Source organism: Vulpes lagopus, chromosome 11 (genome assembly GCF_018345385.1).
Source record: "Vulpes lagopus strain Blue_001 chromosome 11, ASM1834538v1, whole genome shotgun sequence".
Taxonomy (NCBI): domain Eukaryota; kingdom Metazoa; phylum Chordata; class Mammalia; order Carnivora; family Canidae; genus Vulpes; species Vulpes lagopus.
The window spans coordinates 35768849-35795289 of NC_054834.1; the positions used below are offsets into that span (position 1 = coordinate 35768849).

General features: G+C 40.3%; 1 protein-coding gene across 3 annotated transcripts in view; it reads right to left on the reverse strand.

The window, feature by feature from the left end:
- Window positions 1-6991: 6991 nt before the first annotated feature.
- TGFB2 (transforming growth factor beta 2) overlaps window positions 6992-26441 on the reverse strand; it is an 82736-nt gene continuing 63286 nt past the window's right edge. For 2 of the 3 annotated variants that reach the window (XM_041722093.1, XM_041722092.1), the window contains 5 exons: window positions 16546-16678; window positions 16313-16423; window positions 14623-14800; window positions 13287-13440; window positions 6992-9834 (listed from right to left, as the gene is read on the reverse strand). In XM_041722093.1, coding sequence (XP_041578027.1) covers window positions 9676-9834; window positions 13287-13440; window positions 14623-14800; window positions 16313-16423; window positions 16546-16678 — 735 coding nt within the window. In that variant the 3' untranslated portion in view covers window positions 6992-9675. The remainder of the gene's footprint in view (window positions 9835-13286; window positions 13441-14622; window positions 14801-16312; window positions 16424-16545; window positions 16679-26441) is intronic. The other variant, XM_041722094.1, reaches the window with a different exon arrangement.

Genomic DNA, 26441 nt, shown 5'->3' on the forward strand with positions numbered 1-26441 from the left:
CCGTTTCCTTCATTAATCCCCAAACAGATTTTTAAAGAATTTGAGGAAAATGCTATAAATATGAACCTGGAAAAGGAACCATTAAAGCCTACTTTTCCAGAGCCTGAAGACTTCCGAGCTCATGGGGAATGACACCATATTCCAAATGCAGTTGTCGTTAAAGCTTTTATAATAGACACAAATTAATGCATAATTTGCTCTAAGAGACCCTCTAGTTGAAAGAAATTTTGGAAATATACTCACTTTTCCTACTGCGCAACTAGAAGGTCATTCTGGAAACTCATCGTTGTTATTCATACTATTATATAATTCTCCACTGCCTCATGAACCACTTGATAACTAAAAAATGTTGAAGTTTTTGTCGAGATCACAGTTTCTCAGTTACAACAATATTCACTTTCTTCGGCCATATAATTCTTTCCTGAGGGAGGCCATCCTGTACATCGTAGGATGTTTAGTTGCATCCTTGGCCTTTACTCACCAGATGCCAAGTAGAGCTTCCTGAATTATAACAACCCAAAGCATCTCCAGATCTTGTCAAATGTCCCAGGGACAAGGGGTCAAAAGTGCTCCTGGTTTATAACCCCTGGAACTGGGATTAGATGGACAAGTTACTCATGGGATAAAAATTAAAGCACACACTTGTAAGTTATAGTGATGATCTGTAGACGATGGCATGCTGGGCAACAAAACTAACCGCAGAACTAGTTAGTATTGGTTTTCAAGGATTATAGGTGGTGGAAATGAACATCAGAAGCCCTATTTGCTGGTCCTCCATTTGCAGCGATAACAGTTTTCCAGTCTTCCTTCATTATGAAAAGTTGCTTATCAATTCTCTTGTGTGAATTTGCAGAGTTGGGTTATCTCACACAGGGGTTTATATTCCAGCTTCATCTCTGATTGGCAGATGAAAGGCTTTGTCCACTGACAGGCTCTGATGGATAAAGCATTTGGGGAAGTAGGGGCTCTTCCTTCGCTTACACCTATCAAATCAAGCCAAAGAAGTGGCTGCTGATTCTGCCTCCGTCAGAGATGGAAACCAAGTCTTAGTGCTGGCAACAGGGAAGCTGCAGTGTGAGAGCACATTCTAGAATCTTCTTTCGGGATTTCACTGGAGTGAAATCCCTGCCCAAACAGAATTTGTTGAGGGCAGAGTTGACTGATTTGGCCTATTCTGTTCACTTTTGTGTACTTGAAACCTAAAACAAGATCTGGTGTATAGGATAAGCTCAGTAATTATTTGTCAAATGAATGGTGCTTCCTGTTCACCAGCACCAGTCATAGAAAAACACATGATGGCAACCTACAGGTCAGGAAAAAAGATTACCGAGTACTTTATTGGATCATTCAATCCAATGCTTTTGTTTTATTAAAGAAGGACATGCAGAGAACGCTGATTTCTTGGGGGTACCAGACAGTGCCTCAGTAGCAGAGTTGGGGCTATAGCTCTGTCTCAGGCCTTTCCCCAATTTAACAACCATTCATTAAATTTCCAGGAGCTAAATTGTGTACTAGGTGCTGGAACGCAAGATAAATAAAGACTGGTCCAAAAATAGAAAACACAGGATTGAGATGTCTCACTGTTCTGAGGGAGACCCCAGGGGTGGGGGGAAGATGTGACCCTTCCCAAAACCCAGTGTAGTTAGACAGAGACAGAGAACAAAGAGCCACTTCTTCCAGTCACATCATTTATGCAAGCAGCAGGTTGGCTTTTAAAGACTCCTAGTGAAAGACAAGAACATGATGGGATTCCTCCTTTGAATCTTTTGCTTGAAGTGAAGCCCACTTGACCAATTTGTTCTGTATTTCTCACTACGTTTGTTTGGTTGCTTTGGTATTACCCACAGACATCAAGCTCTTGGACTGAATGTGAGCTGCACATGAAGCTGGTGCTCAGCGTCCCTCATTTCCCCTCCTTCCCCTTTAGCGTGTCCCCTCCTTCCAATCATGCCCAGAGGTGTTCACTGATACCACTCTCCAGATCCCTGATCGAGAGTAAATAAATCAAAATCGATCCTAGCACTTCTGGGTTACACCACTGACAATATTGAAATATATATATACACACACACACATACTTAGGGAAAAACCTATGGGAATAATTCCTCATTTTTGATGATCAGAATCTGTAAAAAGTAAGCAGTATTCAGGGGGGTTGCCAGACCTCCCTGGGGCTCCACTGTGCCTACCATGGCAGCTTCCACATATCCACCTCTGTAGGAATCTGAACATAGCTAGTGGTTTCTCAGAACACCCGGATGTGAGCAATGGGAAGATGTACACCCATGGTGGTGTGAAATTTGATAGTTCACAAAATGAACAACCACCACTTGACTTAAAGTTCTCAGTTTTCTGTACTGTTTAATTTAATTTTGTTTCAAATGGAGAAATTAGTGTTACACCCATATTTGAGGACAAGCCAAACTGCATGACTTCACATCGCCTTTAGAGCAGTATTGGATTACATAACTTCTTAGCTTGTTTGCTCCTAACATCCTGAGATTGAAAATTTTCTATATGATTCAGAATGAAGATTTGGGCCTGAAGAAAGGATTTCCATCTCTGGGGCTGGCCAGACCTTTATGATGTCACCTGAGTAACACATCTGTGTTCTTTCAGTTGGGTTGGCATCTATAGGACAGAAAATCCTACTTTGGGGGAAAAGCCTGAGAGATTATATTGGGCCTTTTCATTTACCACTCATGTCTTGCTTTGCTCTTTAATTATGTCTGTTCTCTCGGGTTGACTGATTTCTCTAGTTTTGATCACACAGTACAGAGTCTCCCTCAGTACATTCTGTTCCTTTCACTAGGTCTCAGCCCAATTACAGGAACACACTCATCTCTTCTCCAAACAGCCATTACTTGCGGAAAGAAAGACACCAACTCAAAGTATTTCAGGGAAGTAAAGACACCATCAGGAAGGAACCTAAAGCAATTCTTTCATTTAAAGAAGGCTATTGAAAAGCATTTTTTAAATAATTTCAGGTAATAACTTCAAGAAGTTGCTCATGTTTACTGATACAATGATCAGATATGTGTCTTAACAATTTCTCCAATCTTATACGGTCTAGTTTGATGTTTCAAAAGAGGTATAAAAATAACATTTTCTTTATTGTCTTTGACCTGGAATATTAGTGAAACTATGGGTCTTATTTTCCTTTGTTCAGCTTGCAAAATGCAGTTGCAGAGACAAGGGGAGGACAGAGAACAGAGCAACTGATTTAAACCGATTTAAAACCGATTTTTAGTAGATTAGCAATAAAGAGATGAAATCCAGTTGTAGCTAGAATTACAAGGTAACAGTCTTTGATAGAAACAAAAGCATGTGTTAGCTTAAAGCCCAGAGGCAGGTTTGCAGTGAAGCTCTTAAAATTTACGATGTCCTGGCTTTCCCCATTTTTATGAGCCCTTTCTAAGGCTCTGAATTTAATTTTGTATTTGTAATTTTGATTTCGTATATAACAAAAACGCAACTCCTCCCTTCTGTGAGTTTTCGGGACCCAAAGCTTGGACTCACCCATCTAAGGCCTCGAAACATAGGAAGTTCAGCTCCACTTACTTAGTGAAAGAAAAGCAATGTCTTCTCAAAACCAGTAACTCAAATGAGCACAACAAATATTTTGATTTGTTTTCTCCCTTCAGCAGAGTAGAAAATGTTGTCACAGGTGTATCGATGAAGATTTCTATGGACTGAAAACATTTAATACAATAGTCCAATGGCCCTAGAGGAGGGTTGTACTGTCCACTTCGTGCCTTTACTGAGATGTAACCAATGATTTTATCAAGGGTTTTGTCAGGGGGCATGTGTAATATTTGCATTTTCATGACCGTATTAGTCGATCACTGTCAACTGTTAAGTTGAACCCTAATGAATTGCCAACTGCATCAAATCATACCTACAAAACCAGTTTCAGAGGGTTTGGCCTAATATTGTTCAACCGTGTGTTAATTACAAAAACAAAAGCTGGTCAAATAGCTTATGGCAATAGTTTAGCCTTAGTTTCTAAAGAGAGCTGCTTCCAAATCCTACGCTATCACTAATCAATAGAACTTCCAGTATCTAGTTCTGCATGTAAAAAGCTTGGAAGTGGCCACTTCATCCTGACAACTCATACGAAGCTCAACAGACTGAAAAATCAATAAGTCTTCTTGGATCCATCAGAGAGGAGAAAACTGCAGCCTCCAGAACTAGAGAAAGAGGCCAAAAATAATACAGGCCATTGCTGCTTACAAGACTAGAGGCTCACAAGAAGGAACCATTGCTGGGGTAGGTACACCTGAACTCTAATTGGCGAATTGCAGAAGGCCCAGTGCAGTTCTTAACTCTGAGAGTTAAGAACTCTGGAGAGACCCAGTCACAGGGGTGCCCGCCATATTATTAAGGTTTACCTCTCCAGGAGCTCTACCACATTCCTACGGTAAACACTGGAGAACAATTTTGCAGTACATCCATGGGGAGCAAGGAGCCATTTTGAAATATACCCAAGGACTCTGTTTTTAGCATGGTAGCCCTCCTCCCGCCACCTCCCAACCTCAGGGGAAACTACTAACCAAAGGCTAAGGAGTTGGAATATCAGAATCTAACTGACCCAGGGAAGGGAAATACCAACTCCAGACCACTCTAGCCATGTTGTACCCCCTAACAGTGAATGGTGGTGGAGAAAAAACTCAGAAACTCTTGTGAAGTTCATCCTCCAGAGGCAGAGGCACACTAAGTTGGAGACCTCATCAAGAGATTATAGAATGTTTCCTCTCCCACCTCCACACTAAGCTAAGAAGGCCTAGTTATAGCAGTTTCTTTTACCCAGTATGAGTGGCTATCAAGAAAAAAATTACAAGGCATACTAAAAGGCAAAAACACAATCTGAAGAGACACACATGCATCAGAATCAGGTTTGGCAGGGATGTTGAAATTACCCGATTGGGAATTTAAAACAACTTTGATTTACACGCTAAAGGCTCTAAAGGATAAAGTAGACAGCATGCAAGAACAGATAGACAGACAACATTAAGTAGAGAGATGGAAATCCTAAGAAAGCACCAAAAAGAAATGCTAGAGAAACAGAACATAAGGTAACAAGTGTGAGCCACATATGTAATTTTAAATGTTATGGTGATTGCATTAAAAAAAGTAAAAAGAAACAGGTGAAATTAATTTTAATAATATACTTTATTTAATCCCATATATCCAAAATAGTATTATTTAGACATGTAATCAAGATCCAAAATTAATGTGACATTTTACATTCTTTTTGGGGTACTATCTTTGAAATCTGATGTGTATTTTACACTTTGAATTTTATCTCAGTTCAGGTTAGACATATTTCAACTGCTTGAAAGCCACATATGCCTAGCAGCTAGTGTACTGGACAATGAAATTTTAGACCTTTCCCTTACAAATTGAGGGATCTTGGACACATGATTTACCATTCTGCATCTGCTCACTTCCCTGTAAAATGGGGTTATATATGAAAACCCTACATCATAAGGTAATACGTGAGGTTAAATAGGTTAACAGAGAACAGTACCTGGTAAGTGCTCAGCAAACCACAGTTCTATTATCATCACCTTAGGAAGTGGGTCATTCAGCGAGCCACTTTGTCTCTTTCACTTGGATTTTAGTTGGTAGACATGAGCAAAGATTTACATGAACATTTCCCCCACTATCTTAAACAATCTCTGGTCAGGCATGTAACCAAAAGTTTAACAAACGGAATTACAGATTATTCTAAGAAATAACTGATGGCTTGATCCATTTATGAGATTAGCGTCTGGAGGGTTTACACATTCACTCTCAAGATGGGGAAGTATTGGCCTGGGTTACAGTCTGAATATAAACAGCTCATTGCAACAGAATTGCCAAGAAACCAAAAACAGAACAAGTTAAAAAATATGTTCAGACTACCATTTACTGATCATCAGCTATAAACCAAACACCGAGGGAAATACGTTTCATATGCAGATTCACTTGAACCACAAGGACACAACAGCAAACGTGCAAACTCCTGTAAAACAGGTAGTCTCAGCCTCATTTCAAAAATAATGAAACAAGGCTAGGAGTGGCTGACAAACTTGCCAAAGTTGGTATTAGGTGACTCTTCATTACCCCGACACCCTTCTTTTCTTACTCATCACATGAAGGTGATGCGGGCCGGGGTGATCGGCCTGGTACTGGCCACTCTGCAGAGGAGCAGGAAGTAATGTGTTGGAGGGCAACACTTCCTTTCTCTAGGAGTTGAGCATGGAAGATGAATCACAGATGATGGTAGATACAGGACCATCTTCGATTCCACCTAAACACTTGCGTTGATGGTTCGTTTCTATGTGAGGTTTAGACAATGGGCACAAACTGGTTTTTTCATCAGATAAAGCAAGCCAACCGGATCGAGCCACAACTACTTTTTTATTAGTTCCATTTATTAAGGGACTGGCAACTCACTTGCAAAGTCTGGTCTTGAAGGAAACGGCCAAAGTACTTTGCGGGAATAGGGGTTTTTTGGTGCAGTGGTCTGGGGAAGCAGAGAGAAGTAGCTGCTCCCAACACCAATCCCAAAGAGCACGTGGCTCTTGTTATATCTGGCTGGCTCAGCAACTATCCAAGTTATGGGGCTTCAGGGGATACTGTCTAGACCAGTTCTTTTGGCCCTGGGGTTGGCAGGACATAGAACCAGAAAGCCAAGGCATGGTTCAAACATCCCTCTGCATTTTTTCTGGTAGACAGTCAAGCTGGATGGAAACTAAATCTCAAACAATTACCAAATGGCAATAAACAAGAGAATAAAAAGACTGCACAGGGCTTTCTTTAGTCCTTGGTAGATACGTCCTGGCTCGTGAGCTCTAAGACATGACATTTCTGCAGGGAATATCCTTGAGAATAAGAGCACAACCTTAAAGATGTAGGACTTTTCCAGCTTGAGATGATTCTCATGGCAGGAGAGGTGTTCTCTAGTCTCAGTGAGAAATCCCGTGAGAGGAAAAACACATCAACGTACAATTGAAATAATTTATTTACCACTAGAGCACCACAAAACAGACATACATCATGTTTAAAATACAGCGTAATCAGTCATCAAAATACAAAACAGCTATTCTTATATTCCATTTTTTTTAAACCATGCCAACCATAAAATTGTACTGCTGCTTAACATAGAAACACCGCCGTCCCACCCCCCGCCCATACACTAACACCTTCCCATTCCCCCCATTCCCACCCACCTCCCTCCCCACCCACGGCAATATTTACTTATGGGAAATAAAGACCCTATAGAACCCCCCAAACTGAAAAAAAAAAAAAAAGATTCAAGAGATCTTAAAATAGAGCATTTAAAATATCATCAGTGCATTCATGAGGAAAGACAAAATAATACAAAACAAAAACGTCATTCTATCTGAGAGGAAAATACCTGCAGAAATAAAAGTGATTTACATAGAATTAATAGAAAACGGAAGGTAAAATACCAACACAGTCATTCTGGGATTGGGTTACACCCAACACAAGGGTTGTTTACTCCCATGGCATCCCCCGCTCTCTTGCTTTTCCAGTTTTCAAACCTGCGAACCCAATCTGTCATTGAATTAATGGTCAGGAAATGTCAAACAAGAAGCACTGCTAGATCAAACCATTTCACTTGGATTCACACCTCACTGTGTAGCCCTTCAGGTGACACTGCAAACATTCCATTGTTTTACCTAGTAATTTTTATCTCAAAGCTGAGGAAGAGACAACCAGCAAACGGACATCTCCCACCAACCCTGACCGGTGGTTCCTTTCTCTGCAATGATACGGCAAATCATCCATTTATTAAAGCAAGGTAAATTCTAGCCTCAGATCTAGATACCTCTCATTCAGAGGGAAAAAAAAAAAAAAAGAATTTTTTGATCATGGGAGTACTTGGCTTGTACCTCTACAACCGTCAAAGAACATCTATGAAAACCTTAACTTTAGTGAAATCAACTGAGTGACTTATGCTGACCGGGGCTTTTTTTTTTTCCCTTAAAAAAAAAAAAAAAATCAACCAAAATGTAAATCTTTCCATGTCCCCCTGAACATCAAAAACCTGATTAAAAGAAATGAACTGATCTCTAATAAGAAAAGAATTCTGTGAACATACCGATTAAACCAAGTTGGAGAAAGCTTGTCTTCACTCAGCCACGAAGATTCTGAGTTTCAGTCAGATCCTTAGGCCTTTGCTAAAACTAAAATATTTTAACTCGCTTGTCTATACATCTATAAGAGTCCCCAATTTTCCTAAAAATAGAAGACTGTTGACATCTGAACTGATTAGTATTGATGCTTGGAAGATAAAGGAAGACTACTGAAATCGACTCTATCCATTTTATAAAAGAAAAATGAAAGGACTCAGGTAGCTTATGTCAGAATATTGGACGATGCACAAAGCACAAGTGTAGCAAATACTATAAAACACGTATTTGTAGTGCAAGTCAAACTATGGGGGCTTTACTCAAAAGTACTGGCCAGCTAAAGGAAACACACAGTTCTGAGTGATCATTATAAAGAGCCCCAATTTAAGTCCAATCTAAATCATAGTTGACGTTATTAGAGAACATTAAAAATATGGTAAAAATTTACACATCACATGTAAAGTCGTTAACGTTCTGATTTAATAGTTTGCAAAAGAGATCTGCAGATGTGTTTCCAATTATACTGGCTTCTATACCCATCTATTATAATATAGGCATGGTTACATATACCGAAACGAAGGAAAACCTAGAGCATAGCTGTACAGCAATACTTTAAGGTCCGAAGTTTGACCAGTACGTATCAAAACATTTCAACATTTCACTGGTTTACTAAACTGACAAAGAACCATTTACAATGAAAAAGAAAAAAAAAATCTTACAGACTTCTTCTGACTGAAAGTTTCCTTTATTAACAGGCTTTTCGGTTTTGAACCTTACAAGAAGCTTCCTTAGGCAGTTGGTACATAGCATGTGTTTTCAGGGTCTTTCTCTTAATGCAGACTTGCTTGGTCATGTAATAACTCGCCTGGGTTTTCATCCCGTTAACATGACCTCTTTTTTTCTGGCTCGTTTGAGTTCAAGTTCCTTAAGCCATCCATGAGTTCCTGGCAAAGTATTTGGTCTCCACTTTATACACCTGTTTTATTTTCCAAGGGCAATGAAATGTTCATTATATAGTAACACACAATAAATAACTCACTGTTAACTCTAAAGGTAAGAATGGGAAGGGTGCCTATTGCATAGCAATACAGAAAAATCAAGTGAGGCATGGGATAGGAACTGTATATACAGCAACTCCACTTAATGGGATTTTCCTGTTTGTTGGGTTTTTTTTTCCTTTCACATAATTAACACTAACAAATTCTTCCAGTGTTTATTTTTTTCTTAAAAAAAAAAAAAAGGTTTTGCTTCTTGTCTCTCTCACAGAGTAGGTGAAATGTAGAATAAAGCCTTCAATTTGTTTTGTTTCATTTTGTTTCAGGTGCCAGTTTTGACAAACAGAACACAAACTTCCAAATGTTTGAACTAGTACCGCTTTTTTCAAAAAAAGATTTTTAACACTGTTGAAGCAAGGCTCTCTTATGTTTTCTTGTTACAAACATTGTCATTGTTCTTGTCGCTGTCGTCCTCCTCCTCCTCCTCATCATCATCATCACCACGTGATTATCGTCTTGCCGCTTTTCCAAGAATCTTAGCTGCATTTGCAAGACTTTACGATCATATTGGAGAGCTGTTCAATCTTGGGTGTTTTGCCGATGTAGTAGAGAATGGTTAGCGGTTCTAAATCCTGGGACACGCAGCAAGGGGAGGCAGATGCTTCTGGATTTATGGTATTATATAAGCTGAGAACCTGAAAGGACACAGGAGGAGAAAGAGAAGATAGGAAAAGACAAAAAAAAAAAAAAAAAGGAAAGGGAAAAGGAAAAGAGGGGACAATTATTTTAAAAAGAACCATTACATATTGCCACAGTTTTATCTTATCAGTCACAGGGCTCAGTAGACAATTTAAACTACTTTTGGTTTACAGTTTCCTTCTCTAAACCCCCAATTATGGTCAACTTGGTATGTGTTCCTAGTAATCACTGAATTCATCATTTTCCTACAGAATCCTGTTCTCATGCATCATAAACAAATGATTTTATAAAAGCTCGGATTGCACAAAATCACTCATTCAATAGATTTTACAGTTTTCCCAATAATCCTTTACTTTGATCACTGCTCTGCTGCACATACTTGCCAGGCCCTCGAAAAACCTGGTCCTCTTACTATTTGCTTTTGTGTCTACACTTCCTTGTAACCGCATGTATATTTCCAATTCCGACCTAGATTAGAGTTCCCTTGAGCTCAGAGGCTCTGTGGACTTTAATTTGACCTCAGAGCCCTATTAAGACAAAATGAGACTCCTGTGCTCAGGTAAAGAAGCAAATACATAGAGAAGGAGGAGAATCAGATGCCTCATTAAAACTCCCGTCAGAGCTTTAACCTACCCTTCTGTATAGAAAAAGACACCTGTCTGCATGTGACACTTCTCTGTGCTGTCTTCGAGGGCCAATTTAATATCATATACATTTTTATTTAAAAGAAAAAAGAGGGATCCCTGGGTGGCTCAGCAGTTTAGTGCCTGCCTTCTGCCCAGGGTGTGATCCTGGAGTCCCGGGATCGAGTCCCACGTCGGGTTCCCTGCATGGAGCCTGCTTCTGCCTCTGCCTGTGTCTCTGCCTCTCTCTCTCTCTCTGTGTCTCTCATGAATAAATAAATAAAATCTTTTTAAAAAAAGAAAAAAAAAAGAAAAGAAAAAAAGAGGTACGCCTGGGTGGCTCAGCAGTTGAGCGTCTGCCTTTGGCTCAGGGAGTGATCCCAGGGTCCTAGGATCGAGTCCCACATCAGGCTCCCTGTGAGGAGCCTGCTTCTTCTCCCTCTGCCTGTGTTTCTGCTTCTCTCTGTATCTCTCATGAACAAATAAATAAAATCTCTTAAAAAAATTAAAAAGAAGAAAGAAGAAAAGAAAAAAAGAGGGACACCTGGATGGCTCAGTGGTTGAGCATCTGCCTTTGGCTCAGGGTGTGATCCCGGGCTCTAGGGATCGAGTCCCCTATAGGACTCCCTGCAAGAAGCCTGCTTCTTCCTCTGTCTATGTCTCTGCCTCTCTCTTTGTGTGTCTCTCATGAATAAACATGTAAATAAAGAAATCATCTTTAAAAGAAAAAAAGATACAAGTCTTTTCACGTATTATGGTTTCCTAAATACAATCAAGAAGTAAGCAGCTAAGAGCTAAATAAGAATGACACTAAAAGCGAGCTCTATTTTTATTACTCACTTTCTTACATTTTGCTTAAAACCATAATAGTAATAAAAATCAACCCTCCGTTAGATTTCACATGGTATATGGTAGTGTCTAAGCTGGAGGGCAGATAGCCAGTCCCACAGTGGAATGAAGAGAAAGTTCTATAGTTAGTCCTATACAGTTAACTCTGTCTTATAGCAAAGGCGTATGGGACTTGTACTAATGGGAGTATGTAGGTTCCCTGGTGATGATAAAGAGACAGTTCCAAGGATGCCATTAATGCATTAGTCAAACAGCAAGTGACGTTTTTCCTCGAGATTCCCTGCAGTTTTTTCAGCCTAAGACAGAAGATCTGTTCAGTGCCGCAACACTGACTACTCTATTAAGCTACCTCTGGCTTCTTGGGTAACTGTCCAAACCACATATTTGTGACCATGACAGTTCTTCTTCCTCTCTCCTTGAAAAACAAGCATGGTCTCAGCCTTCACACACTCCCTCTGTGTATCAGGGAGGGGAATTATATTTCTACTTGGCACTTGGGCCTTGCCCACATTATAGCTACTGTTGCCACAGCCCGGTTGAAACAGCCTGGCCAGAGAGCTCAGACAAAGGGACAGGCATGAGCAAGCTTTCCTCACATGGCCAAGCACATGGTCAGCCCGGAGTGCCAAAATCTACAGGGGAGTTGGGAAAACAGCTAAAGGGAGGAGAGTCCTATTTGTCAATTTAAAGTCTAGCATATGTAGGCATTTATAAATAAACAGACTTCATGTTCTACTAACACATGATTTTTCATATGAATTAAAGAAGAATTTTATAATGCAGATTGTCTAAAATAATTGATCACCCCTAAACTCTTGAATTGTGCCGAATGCATTATGTGATCCTTTTGGCAGCAGATTCATTTTCCTACCCTGCAGTGAAGGCAATTTTTCTAATGCCTCTTTAATAAGGAGATTTACAGAGGCATAACCCCAATGTGTAGCCACATTTCAGGAATTAAACTCAGTAAGACAGAGCAAACGGAGGCCTGGTTATAAAACAAGGAAGCCTGCATTCCAAGTTTTGGTTTGTCACCAACTGTTTGATCCTGGGCGAGTAATCTACACGATCTAGACCCCAATTTCTTTAAGGAAAGTGAAACGTTTGGACGAGATAATTTATGAAATCCTTTCCATCTCTAAAATCCTACGTTATGGAGGTACCAGGAAAAAGCATTAGGAAAATTTCTATTATTACATAGAAAAAGTCTCTGCAGAGCTGGGCTACTAACCCCTGGCATCCCATCTAGGATTTATCCTCTGAATTAGCTTTCTATCCTCACTGAAGTAACTTGACAAAATATATAGATTCCTGCATACTTTTGGTATATTCAAAAAGAATTGGGGGTACTGATTTTCAAGTCATTTTCACTTTTATCATCCTTTTGCTCTTTATATCTACTCTTTTTTCATTGTTGTTTTCAAGATTATTTCTAACATAAACATTCCTTTTTACTTATAAATTGATGCTTTGAGGTTTAGAGGAGTTAAATGACTTTTTAATTGCCACACACTAGTGGGTCACTATGCCAAAGCATCAGCTGAGGTCCTCAAAGTCTCTCCGCTATGACAGTCCTTGATGTAGATGATGACAGCTCCTTTTTTTAGATGGGGACCTGGGTCCCTTCACACCCCAGCTGTACACAACACCAAGTGATTGATTCCAAAAGACTTTTTTCATAGCTACCAACTGCTTACAGCTATTGTGAATATAAAATAAGGGAAAAAATTAAACAACACTGTCCTCTGGTTGCTTACAACTTAATTGGGAAGGCAAAACCTACTCTTCAAACTGATCAGTGTTACTCGTGATTTCACCTACACCCTACATTCCTCCTCATCCAAAACAAAGATTTCTCCAGTACCCATTCATGTGTGATGATGAACGGGCACCCAGCTGACTTGAATTCACTGGACATATTACCAGCAGGTACACATTAGCAACCCCAAATAGAAAAGATGGAGCCAAATACTTACCCTACTGTGCTGAGTGTCTGAACTCCATAAATATGGGCATGCTCCAGCACAGAAGTTGGCATTGTACCCTTTAGGTTCATGTATCCATTTCCACCCAAGATCCCTCTTGAAATCAATGTAAAGTGGACGTAGACAGCAATTATCCTGCACATTTCTGTTAGAAGAAAGAGCAGGGGAGATTTTATAGCTGATTTCCCCCTACCCTTCATTCCAAGCCAGAAAAATGACTCATTCATTCATTCAAACAGCATCCAACAAGCAAATATCATGGGCTAGGACCAAATGGCTTTACAGTCATCTCAAATGACTTTCATGATGGAGTGTCATGGTGACCTGCTGGACTACCTTCCCTTATGAATTCTATGCCCCGAGTCTCTTGGTTGTGACCTTGAAAGTGAAATCTTTCCCTTGAATGACTAGATACAAGCAGAGAGGCGTCTGAAGAGACTCATCTCCGTTTTCAGCCAACACTGGGCAGTTTTGCCAATCAGCCTCGACTGCCCTTCCAAATATAAAATGGATGAAGTACAACAGCTATTTTCAAAGAATCATCTAAGGCATTTTCCTTTAGAATGAATCCTTTATTTAATCTCCTGTCCCTTGATGAGCCAGAGATCAAGAAACATGGAGGCTTGCTTAGTGCAACATTAACTCTGAGGAGCAAAAAAAGCCATTTTACTCATGAATTCTTTGAGCGCTTTATCAGTGAGAACCCCTCACCGCCCTATAGCTCTCAAAATAAAGAAAGAACCTTCCTCTTACGAGCCCTGATAAGAAACCACAGGAGAACATTCACACTTTCCCCACCATGAGCTCTTATAGGAGTGGGAAATAAATTTGTGTTGCCTTCCCTTCTCTTATTATACTCTGTAGCTAACGACACAATAAAGAGTATTCTTCTTCTATTTCTCTCATCTCCATGAAAAAAGGTATGGCCATGGGCCTACCATGGGGGGTGAGGGCTTCATGCAGACATTGAGTCTTTCCAATTAGGGATCCACCATCTTACCCCTCAAGTAAGCTTATATTTGCTCTGGGGAGCAAGAAGCTCATTTTCTTCTTCAGCCCCAAAGTGCTTCAAGGGGATTTGGGAAAAAAATTCAGGGGACTAATTTTCTGACTTCAGACTTGGTTCATTGCAAGAGGCTGTGGAATACAACATAGAAAAACTGTTTAAAGCCTCCGGGAAGAATGACATGAGGAGGTATGGGGGCTATCATGTACTATACCGGGTCTTAAGCAATGAGTGGAGTTTAGGTGAATTTGTAAGAAAAGACAAAGGCAGTGTAAGAGTTAACAGACGTAATTACTTTGTTTTATTTTTATTTCCTTTTACCTAAAACAATAGGCTGCATCCAAAGCACGCTTCTTCCGCCGGTTGGACTGTTGTGACTCAAGTCTGTAGGAGGGCAACAACATTAGCAGGAGATGTGGGGTCTTCCCACTGTTTTTTTTCCTAGTGGACTTTATAGTTTTCTGATCACCACTGGTATATGTGGAGGTGCCATCAATACCTTGAAAAAATGCATTTGGGTAACAAACATTTAGCTTTACCTTCGTCAAATATAACCAGCCATTCCTTTTTCCTTTGCATATTGTCACAAATAGCCGCGATGACCTCACAACAGCATCATCAGCTGGCTACAGTCATTCCCCACAGAAATAGATCTGCCACAATGAAACAATCGCAGGTGACAATGAACACTTCTCACTGAGGCTCTTGTCAGGAGGCAGTTTGGTGTCCAAGGCAGGCCTTGTTGGTAATGAAGGTCACTACAGGAGAAGCCTTTGACCAGAGTCCAAGGGCAAACTGGATAGTTTATTTTCATCAACACTCAGTTAAGGCTGTGTTCATCCCCTCAACGACTGAAGGCACAGCGGAAGAACATGCCTTGTTCTCCCCACCCCCCACCCCCCGCCCCCGGTTCACTCTCCTCCTCAGACTACTACACTCAAAGACTTTCCTAATGAACACAGCCCGAGACCTACACTAAATTGCAGTGAATTAGGTTCAAGTGAAAGAGAAGTCACCCTTACCTAATGCTATTTGGGGAAGCTGTGAAGAAAGGGCTTTTTCATTTATTTTATGGCATCCTCAACACTTTCCTGATTCCATCTGAGATTTAGAAACTCGAGCTCTCCAAAGCATGCTCCAGAGACTGCCAGTTTAAGCATTTAATCTCCACACTCTAGAGAATCGTGGCTAGGTTAGAGACTGAAATAAATCTCTAGACCTCCGGGAGAATTTTTCCATGAGCAAGGGCCACTGTAGCCTTCTGCAAGTGGACGGAGGTCCCAGGTGGTGGTAGCTGGGGCAGGGGAAATCAGCTCCTGACGTGGTGGTGTGGGGTCAACGAGGCACGAGCACACAGCAGACTTCCCTCTTATCTCTCATCATCCAAACCAGTTATCTAATAAGGGAAGTAACTCCAACCCTTTGGTATCTCTTCATTCTCCTTGACCTTTGGCTCATCACCAACAGGTAAGCAAGAATAGGGAAAAACTAAAGCCTCTGTATGTCTTTATAGACTATTCTGAAAGTCTGATAAGGAGACCACTGGAAATACTGGGCACCAATTAGAAATGGTGGAGTGTTCTGATACATGTAAGGTGAGGTAAAGAGGCTGTGGTGTGAGGGGAAATATGGTTTTAGGCCTCTTGACATTGCACTTGGGACATTATCAATGGATCTCCCTGAGTGCATGCTATCTTCTTCTATATTAGCATAGCTGGAGACTTGCTTAAATGAAGAATAAAAGGCTTAACTGACTAATAGTTTGGAAAGTTGATGAATCAGTCAGCTAGTACTGCCAAGTCATCACTTGGCATGTAGCAGCATACAGAGGCTTGGTCCAATTCTTTCTGCCTTCATATATCTTTCTCAACCATATATTTAGCCAAACAATGAAAACTCCTCAGGCCTCACCAAACAATCCCATTCTCACATGCAAATGGACTTCATCCCCCATGAGATTATCAATACAGGCCCTTCCCTCCCCCACCTCGTAAGACCAAGTTTCAATTACCTGCAAATCTTGCTTCTAGCTCTTCACTTTTATTGGGAATGATGTAATTATTAGATGGTACAAAGGTGCAGCAGGGACAGTGTAAACTTATTTTAAATCCCAGGTTTCTGTCTGGAAAACATTAAGTCAAGGAGGTCATTTGGATGTGTGACAATACCCTTAAATCTGCAATCAACTTACAATAACATGGGGTCACTGAGCATCTAGGGACGAGGACAGAGGGCGGCTGTAACCTTTATGGTGGAGCCATTCATGGACGGCGTCCGTCACGTCAAAGGAAAGCCATTCGCCTTCTGCTCTCGTCTTGACGACTTTGCTGTCAATGTAGCGCTGGGTTGGAGACGTTAAATCTTTGGATTTGAGAATCTGGGGAAGGAAGGAGAAAGGGAACAAGCTCACTTGGCATCCGGTCAGGATGACTAACCCAAAACCATTAACAGTATTCCAATTCATTATCTAAACCTAGCTCCACTCTGGTATACCCATGTTATTGTCATCTAACAGCATGGCTGTGTGCATAAAAGCATAACACCAGGCCATCTGCCATGAAAAATAGAGCTACTAAGTCAGCTGTGTGTTATGATAAAGGTGACAGGAACCATAAAGCCAAGTGTCTAAGAGAAAGTGACAGTAATTATTTTACTTTGCTGACATAAGCTTTGTAAGATTTCAGCCATAAATTCTATGCTATTAAGTTAATGGTTTTGTTGTTCTGCTTCTCCACTTTTTTAAATCTGGAGAGCTGGGAGCTGGGGAGGGACAGGAGGAGTAGGCCAGTTCAGAGGACCCATTCTCACCCTCTGAAGGCCCTGGGTTATAAATCTCCTTCTAATAAAGAGAAAAAGGTCCTAACCCGGGTTCCTAAATCCACCAACATTAATACATGTGGCACGCCTCAGCTTTTGAGGTAAGTCTCTAGCTGAGATTTTTACTCTCAATGTGACTTGTTATGATTTATGAAGATATTCCATATCCCACAGACGAAGAATGAATTTGGGCAGGAGCAGTCTGGCACAGTGTGTAGTGAGAGTCTGAAAGCAAATCAGCCTGAACACTGAGACTTTAGAAGGATTCATTTATTTCAAATATATAAAGACCAACTGTAGTATGTTCTTGGGTTTCTATAGGAAGTGAATGCTTTAGGTAGTTTTTAAAAATTCTGAGTGTCTTTAAATGATACTGTTTTATGAACCAGTCAAGCCAAGATCTCAAGTCTCCTAGAGCTCTATCGAATCCCTACCAAACCCGTATCTTGCCTTCCCTCCGTACTGAGGGGCTTGTACTGCCCTTCCTGATGTCGAGTCTAACTATTCCGTTCTCATGTCATACATATGGGTTGGTCTCTCCAACAAGTTCGGAAGCTTCCCTGGAGCAGTGATCTTGTCTTCGATTTGATGCCATTCCCAAGCATGGCACTCACTTTAATCAGTGTCTATGAAATGACTATCTGAATATCTTGAAGATTTATGTGCTCTCCTTTAAACCTCGCAAAACAAAAATGCACAGCTTTCCTGCTGATTTTAAAATGCACTTTTCTTCCATGTGTGTACATGATTTGTTTCAGGTAATTTAGCAACAAATGCTTCCTAAAATATCTGGCATCATGGTCGGCTTTTTTCTGGATTAAGTCAGTTTAGAAAGAGATTCCTCCAGTGGATCTTTGGGGGGCTCTCAGCGAATTTTAGACAAAACCTACTCTATAGTCTTACCCTCGAGGTTTAACAAACTCCACTAACTGGAGACAATCTAGAGGCAATCATGATTCCACCACAGGCAAGAGATGTTCTTTGTGAATTAAGGGAAGCAAGTAAACATGGCCCAAGGGCTGGGCATGCTGGGCTCTGGGTTTGGCACACATTATTTCATTTAATTTAATCCTCAAAACATTCCTATAAAGTAGATTAAGGAAACTGAGACTCAGGGAGGTTCAGTAACTCACGCAGTGCCTCATGGTGAATACGTATGGAGAGAGGATTCAAAGCAATCCTCTAATTTTCCTACTTCAGTGCTGGATTTTGAAGGCCAGAGAGTTACAGGAGTCAGATTTGAATCATAATTCATCCTTACCCTCTTCCAGATGACAAAAAACATTCAGTGACAGAAGCAAAGGTTTTTTAATAAGATAAAAATAAATGTTGGTACCAGATGGAAATAGAACAAGTTGATTAAACATAGTTAATGCTGACATAAACCTATAACTTTATTTTTTAATTTTTTTGAGATTTTATTTATTTATTCATGAGAGACACAGAGAGAGAGGCAGAGACAGAGGCAGAGGGAGAAGCAGGCTCCGTGCAAGGAGCCCAATGTGGGACTCAATCCCAGGATTCCTGGATCATGCCCTGGGCTGAAGGCAGATGCTCAACCACTGAGCCACCCAGGCATCCCATAAACCTATAACTTTTAAGACACAGCTTAACAGCAGTCCAATCCTCTGTAAATCAAACCTTTCCTTGAAAACACTTCCAGTTGGGCAAATAAGATACCACGGATCCAATTCATAATAATGGGTATAATTAACCTAACCTAGGATAACCATGATAATACAATATGTGATACATTTTCAGGCATTTCCATCTGCCTTACTGCTTAAAAATTAGTAGCAAATCCAGAACTCATTTTTTTTATTTTAAATTTCCTCCCCTCGGTGGACCTCCTATAATGATGCATTATTTCATGATGCTTTTATATTGGCTTCACTCCTAACCAGTACAGTGTATGTCTTATTCATCTTTATATCCTTAACACTTAGACATAACATCTAGAACAAAACATTGCTTTCATTGTTGTATTAATACATATTTTGTACATATATAAATTGATACATAAGACATCTTATCTAAGACATCTATCTCTGATACAAATCACTGAAGACGCAGAATTTTTTTTTTAAATGATGTATTGACCAAATGGGCAGAAAACACACATACCAACAAATCTATGGACATTCTTCAGAGCAAATGGGTAAATCTAGATGGTCTTGCTTTAAAAGCAGATTGAAAGGGAGCAAAAAGATTCTGAAACTTTCTCTCTTAAATCTCATTTTCTAATAAGTGCTTCTTTGGTCCCAAAACACCAGTAGGTTCTGACAGTGGACAACTTCACATTCTCACATGACTGATAGGTCCTCTGTGTCTTTTCGCAATTTCAAGAACAAGCCAATTGAAACCACCCAAGAATGACAGCCAGTTTTAGCTGAACAATTCTGAAACAGTGTGGTGGCTTTGGTCTTGTGGGTTTGCTGCCTCAAACTTTATGGCCAAGGACTTCTTAAACTCACTTGTTGCAATTGAACTCCTTTCCTACCAAGTCCTTAGTGGAAACAGGAAACAGCTGCCTTCCATCACTCATAGACTATCCCTCATACACTTGGAGACTATTATTAAGTCCCCCTCAGCATGCCTGCTCTCTCTCTCTAAGCTAAATAAACCCTGTTCCGTTAGCCCATATTTAGAGGGGCAATTTCCCAAACCTTTAATCACTTGGGTCACTAACTAGGATGAATGACGCTATATTAAAGTACTCCTCCTACAGCTTCGTGGTGGTGTTTCAGAACTGGCTAGAAAGCCTTCTAATCACATCTCAGAGTCTGAAATCTTAACTTGAAAGGTATCTTCTTTTTAAGAATAGGCACAACCTCCCTATTCCCAGTTTATCTTCCATTCATTACCCATACAAAATTAAACTGGAAGGGAAGAAAATCAACCCACTGCTATTATTGATTAGGACTTTCCTGAAGCCAAGAGTTTACACAAAAATGATTAGATCAGTCAACTTCCCACTCCATTTCAGCCTTTGCCGTCATCTTTCTTCAGTCTCCCAACAAGTGTATTGGATGGGAACAGTTTTGAGTATCCAGCTGTTTTATTTTTTCTAGAGCCAAAGTCACCACTAGATTCCTCTATACATTGTATCATGACAAAGATAGTTTAGTTGAACACTGGAAGCTCTCATACCTGGGTTTCATTTAAGAGCCAGATTAAATTTATTTTATTTTTTTATTCATTTATGACAGTCACAGAGAGAGAGGCAGAGACATAGGCAGAGGGAGAAGCAGGCTCCATGCACCGGGAGCCCAACGTGGGATTAGATCCCGGGTCTCCAGGATCGCACCCTGGGCCAAAGGCAAGCGCCAAACCGCTGCGCCACCCAGGGATCCCTAAGAGCCAGATTAACCATGATTCCCCATTTGTTCTGTAATATATATTGGCTTATGCTGGGGTTCATTGCTGGAAAGCAACTCTCTAATATGTTCTGAGAACTTCTGGTCTTACCGGTTGAATTGTATGCTTAGCAAGTATCCATTGTATATGTTTCTAAACCTGTGTATGATAGTTGGACTTGATATCCAGGGGAATCAAATAATCTAGAAATGATGAAATGCAGGCCCAAAAGTAAAGAGAACTGTTGCTTCTGTGAAAATCAAGTTGAATGCTTTGGAAAGTCTTCAATACAGACAAGCTGCTTAAAAAAAAACATTTTTTTAAAAAACAGTTTGGTACTTCCTCAGAAAGGTATACATAGAATTACAATTTGATTCAGCGATTCCATTCCTAGGTATATAACCAAAGGAACTGAAAGCAGGGACTCAACAGATATTTGTGCCCCAATGTTCATAGCAACATTATGATAGCTGAAAAGTAAAAACACCTTAAGTGTTCATCAGTATATATATATAAACACTATAAATAAAATGTACTATATACCCACAACAGACTATTATTTGGCCATAAAAAAAGAATGAAATTCTGATACATATAACAACATGGATGAATTCTGAAGACATTATGCTAAGTGAAATAAGCCAGACACAAAGGGACAAATATTATAGGATTTCACTTCCATGAGGCACCTAGAGTAGGCAAATTCATAGAGGGAGGAAGTAGAATAGAAGTTACCAGGGGTGGTAGGTAGGTAGGGAAAATGGCAAGTTACTATTTAATGGGTGCAGAATTTCTGTTTGGGGTGATGGGAAATTTCTGGAAATAATGAGTGCCAGTGGTTGTATGGCATTGTGAATGTCCTTAACACCACTGAATCCTATGCTTTAAAAAGGGTTAAAGGGCTACACTTACATATATTTTGCCACAACGAAATCTTTTCCTAATTTTAGATGTTAGGGAAACAGCTATAGAAGAAATAACAAAAGGAATAATATGATAGAAACCTAGAAGGATCCTGGGGTGCCTGGGTGGCTCAGTTGGTTAAGCGTGCAACTCTTGATTTCAGCTCAGGTCATGATCTCAGGATCCTGAGATCGAGCCCCGTGTCAGGCTCTACGCTCAGCATGGAGTCTGCATGGGAGTCTCTCCCTCTCCCTTTCTCTCCCTCTTCCTCTGCTCTTCCCTCCACTTGCTCTCATAAATAAATAAATAAATAAATAAATAAATAAATAAATAAAATGTCAAAACAAACAAACAAAAAACAACCTTACAAAGATCCTGCACACAGGTTGCTCAATAATTTGTCCTGAAACTTCTTTGTCCTTCAAAGAAATGAAAAACTAGAAATTGTAGATGGTGCATAATGGATATGTTTCATGCCAAAAATACAACATGGATTGGCAATAGGCAGAGCCACAGTCAAAGAAAAATCCTTGGCCTTTTATAAAACACTCAGCATGTAAATTGTGTATGTGTTTGTGTGCATGTGTGTGTGTCTTTGTGTATATAAATGCATATTTATACACATATATGTTTTAAGTTAAAATACTTATTTCCCTCTCTCACTCATTCACTCCTGTTTCTATAATCCTCTGCTTTGACTTTTTTCTTTAAATAACAGACCAACAACTGTTTCTGATTGAATTAGAAAGGAGAGCTTCTAACATACTGAAAATGAAATTTAGCTGCCTCTCGCTTAGCTACCACCCACAGCGGTATGAATGTTACCTTCATTACATTATTGATATACACACATTATCTATAATACGTGCAAAATACCCACATACCGCCTTTGGCAAGGCTCTAAACTCTTCACTGAATTACAAAACTCCCTACACAAAAGGATCCATTCATCTCTCTGCCACTGGAAAGCAGCCAATCAGGAGTGGATCTAGGCAAAAGTCACTGATGTTACCCAATAGTTGGGGCCAAAAAAAAAAAAAGAAGAAAGAAAGAAAGAAACAGAAAACTAGATGCAAAATTATAGCCAGAGGAAATCTTAGTCTTGAAGGAATAATGTTGTAAATCAACTCAGGATTTGCCTTAGACACCGAGGGTGATACCGATTCCTCTCCTATGAGGCACTGCAAAGAGGTATAAGGAAGTATTAGGAATTCTATTTTACTTGGCATATTCAGGCATCAACGGACCTACAGGAAAACCAGGGGGTCATTTCAACCAGACTTCTATTGCAAAGGTAAATTTAACAATAAAGCTGTAGAGAAGAAAAAAAAAAAAAAGACACTGGGTTAACTAGTTGTTGGTTTTAAATGCATTTAATGTTTTTAATGTACTTAACATTTAAATGCATTAAATGTTTGTGGTTACAGGCACAGAGTGATTAGCAAATGCCGAATTAAGCATTTACTCTGCTGGCCCTGAGCACTCTCTTCTCAGAGGTGCCTGACCCCATATTCCTTAACTTCACTCTCAGGAAGCATCAGTGTTAGGCTCTAGAAGGCCATCTGCTCCAACCCATGCAGTTCATTCATTCAGATCTGTGTCTCCATCTGAAGACTTCTCTAGACAGTGGACTCACTACTTCTTGAGAAAGGCCCTCTCACTTCTGAATAATTTGTATGTTGTAATCCTTCTTCTCCTTGGACTTAAAATCTCCATCAGTCTTACTCAACAGTCATATCATGGCTTCATATTCATACTATCATTTCTGTTTTTTCAAATATTTGCACATTTTCATGTGTTTTGGTCTTCGCAAAAACCTTGTAGGGTAGACATCAAGGCCCTCATCACCTACAGTCTGTAGCCAAAGGGAAAGAAGCCTGAAATACTTACCTGGGTGACCACAGCACTGTAGGAAAGTCTGGACTAACCTCTTGCCCTCTTCATTCCCCTGGAGAGGGCTTCCCCCGTAAAGTGTCTTGTTCTCTGGCACTAGAGAGAAAATTCTCTTTCTTTTTTCTATGTCAGGCCCCAATCATAGGAGGCGACTTCTCTTAACTCCTTCCTTCAGGACAAGGTCTGAAGTGCTTCACAACCCTTGTCAAGCCCCTTTCTGATGTTTCTCTTACAATGATGTCCTCACCACATTCAGATGCTGCCTCACAGAATGTGGAGAGTATTCCAGAATGTGCCACATGTGGAAACAAGGAGCTATGGCTTCCCTTGTTCTGGTCACTATTTTTAATGCAAACTATTTACTTTTTGGCAGCAGCCACATCACACCATTGAGTCATAGTAAACTTTTTATAAAATAAAACCTTTGTCCTGACAGAAACTGTGAAGTCAGATTTTCCATCCCAAATCCTTTCTGGAATGACATGGACTGAAGAGAAAGAGACGAAGGGAGGCAAAGAGGGAAGGGAAGGTTGGTTTATCTAGCCGTGTGGTTCTCTAACTGCAGCATGCATCAGAAACATCTGGAGGGCTTATTAAATACAAATTGCTGAGCCCCAGCCCCCCAGCCTTTCTGGTCTAATAGGGATGAGATTGGGGCCCAAGAATTTACATATCTAACATATTCCTAGGTGATGCACAAGCATCTGAGAACCACCTCTCTAGTCTATATGCAATTTATTTTTTAACCTAAATGCAAATTACACATTATCTCTGTTAATTTTGAACTTCTTATTTGACCCTGACCTTGGGTTTTTAGCCTTTTGGGATCTCTCTGAATCAGGTTTGCTACTCAACATATATTCTATCCTTCTTAGCCAGATTGTACCAGCAACTGTGCCCTGTGCCAGGGTGTTGGTAACAGTGTTAAATCACCCAGGGTCCAAACCGTAACCTGTTGCTGGATCCTTGGGTCCTTCTTTCCTTAATGGCCCTGTTCCTTTCATCAGCACTCTGTGATTATGTTGTATATAGCAGAAAAAAGTAGAACTTCACTAGTGTGAGGCATGAGGCCCGGTTGAGGCTAGGAGTCTCACCCATCTTCACCAACTGACAGTTCAAGTCACACAGGTTTGTTTGAAGAACCCCCTAGGGTTTGCCAAGTGACTTTGGAAACCATTAATGTAGCAAAAAGTTGCATAGGCTCTGAAATCAGGCAAACATAAACTATCACTTACTGGATCTGTGATTTCCCTATTTATGAAATGCGTTAATAAAACCCACTTTCTATATTTGTTAATAAAATAAGACACAAGTAGGGAAAAGCATCTATCACATGGCTGCTATTCAACAAATGTGAATTATTATTATAATTACGTTCCTTATCTGGTCAAAATCTTCCAGAGGCTTCTACTGTCTAGTGAATAAACTCCAGATTCCATAGTTAAGTATTTCAGACACAATTTGCCACCAATCTATCATCCTCAACTCACCTCTCATTCCTAGGAAACTAATCTAAATGCTACCCCTGAAACTTATATTCCATGTCCCAGCTCTGCTTTCAGACAAGTATCCCTATCAGAATCCCTTCCCCACTCTCACAATTTTTATTTAAAAACAGAAACAAACTTAACAATAACAAAAAGCCTTCCCATCCTTCAGCCTAGCCTTTTCAATGAAATGGTTGCTTTCATTCTGAAATCAGTTTTCTTGTCCCAGTCCCCCAGCAATACTGTGTGTGCCAAGCATTTGGCCCCTTCCTTGCACACAGTGGCCTCATGGGTAATCCCCATGTGTGTAGAAGTCCATTTCTCCCAAGGGAATAGCAAACTCCTAAAAAATAGAGGAAAACATAGACTTATCTACATCTCCATGATCCCTGTACTCTATTCAGCTGACACATAGTCATTGATTTAATTTTAGAGATTTGACTCTCTGGGGTTGAAATCTTGCTAATATCAACATTTTCTCTCATGTGAACAGACAACCAGAGTGTACTCGTGAAGGTGTTTTTTGGCTTATCTACAGGAGGAACTAGTGATTCTCCAGCATAGCACTTGTACTGACTGTGGAGGGGCCTTTTGCCCACATGACAAAAACCAAAACCGAAACCAACCTACGTGTTCTAAAATATTTAGTATGGTCAGCTCTTTGGTTTAGCCATTCATTCATTTGTTGGATAATTGCTGGGCATCTGGTACGTGTCTGACTCCTCATTTATTCATCTGTTCCAATTTATCTCATAGCTCACTTCCTCTGGTTTAGTTCAATGGATACTAAACACTTGTGAGCAAGGCATTGCCCTTCTGTCCAGGACAATAGGATGGCCCCTGTTCCTAAAAGAGTCCACGCTCTAGTAAGAGAACTCAGACTCTCAACAACGATGTAAAGCCCTGTGTTCACAAGGGCACAGTGAGGTCACTGAACTAGGGTTTCACCTGGAGCAAGGAGATAACGATCAACAGGGTGAAAAGGTAACTAGTACCATCTGAAAGGCTGGGGCAAGAGTACTGTGCAGTGTGAGAACACAGTCCAGATCATAGCAATGTGCTGGCTCATTACAAAAGAGAACACATAAATGGCTTCTTCCTTTCTCTGTGGGGCTCCTTTATCTGTCCTAAGCACCACAACCTTGAACTTAGAGTTTTCTCAGAAAGTGTGTTAGACTCCCAGGGGCTGCCTGAGCAAAGCACCACAATGGGTGGCTTAAAGGCAAAAATGTACTCTCTCATCATTCTGGGGGCAAGAATTCAGAATTCAAGGTGTTGGCTGGGTCATGCTTCCTGGAAAGCCTCCAGAGGGGGATCCTTCCTCGCCTCTCCCAGCATCTGGTGTTTTGCTGGCCATCTCTGGCATTCATTGGTTGGAAGCTACCTAACTGCAGTCTCTGCCTCTGTCTTCACACGGTCATCTTCTTATAAGGACACAGATCATACAGGATTAGGGGTCTTCCTTCTGATTTTATCTACAATAAATGACTCTATTTCCAGAAAAAGTCATATCCTGAGGTACTGGGGAATAGGACCTTAACATATCTTTTCTCGAGAGAACACAATTCAAACTATAACAATAGGTGTTCATAGGTTACACTGGGCTGAGTATGTTCTAAATGCCCTGACCATGAAGTCCTTCCAAGCAAAGAACGTTCTGGCTCTTTCTTATTCTTTCACAAA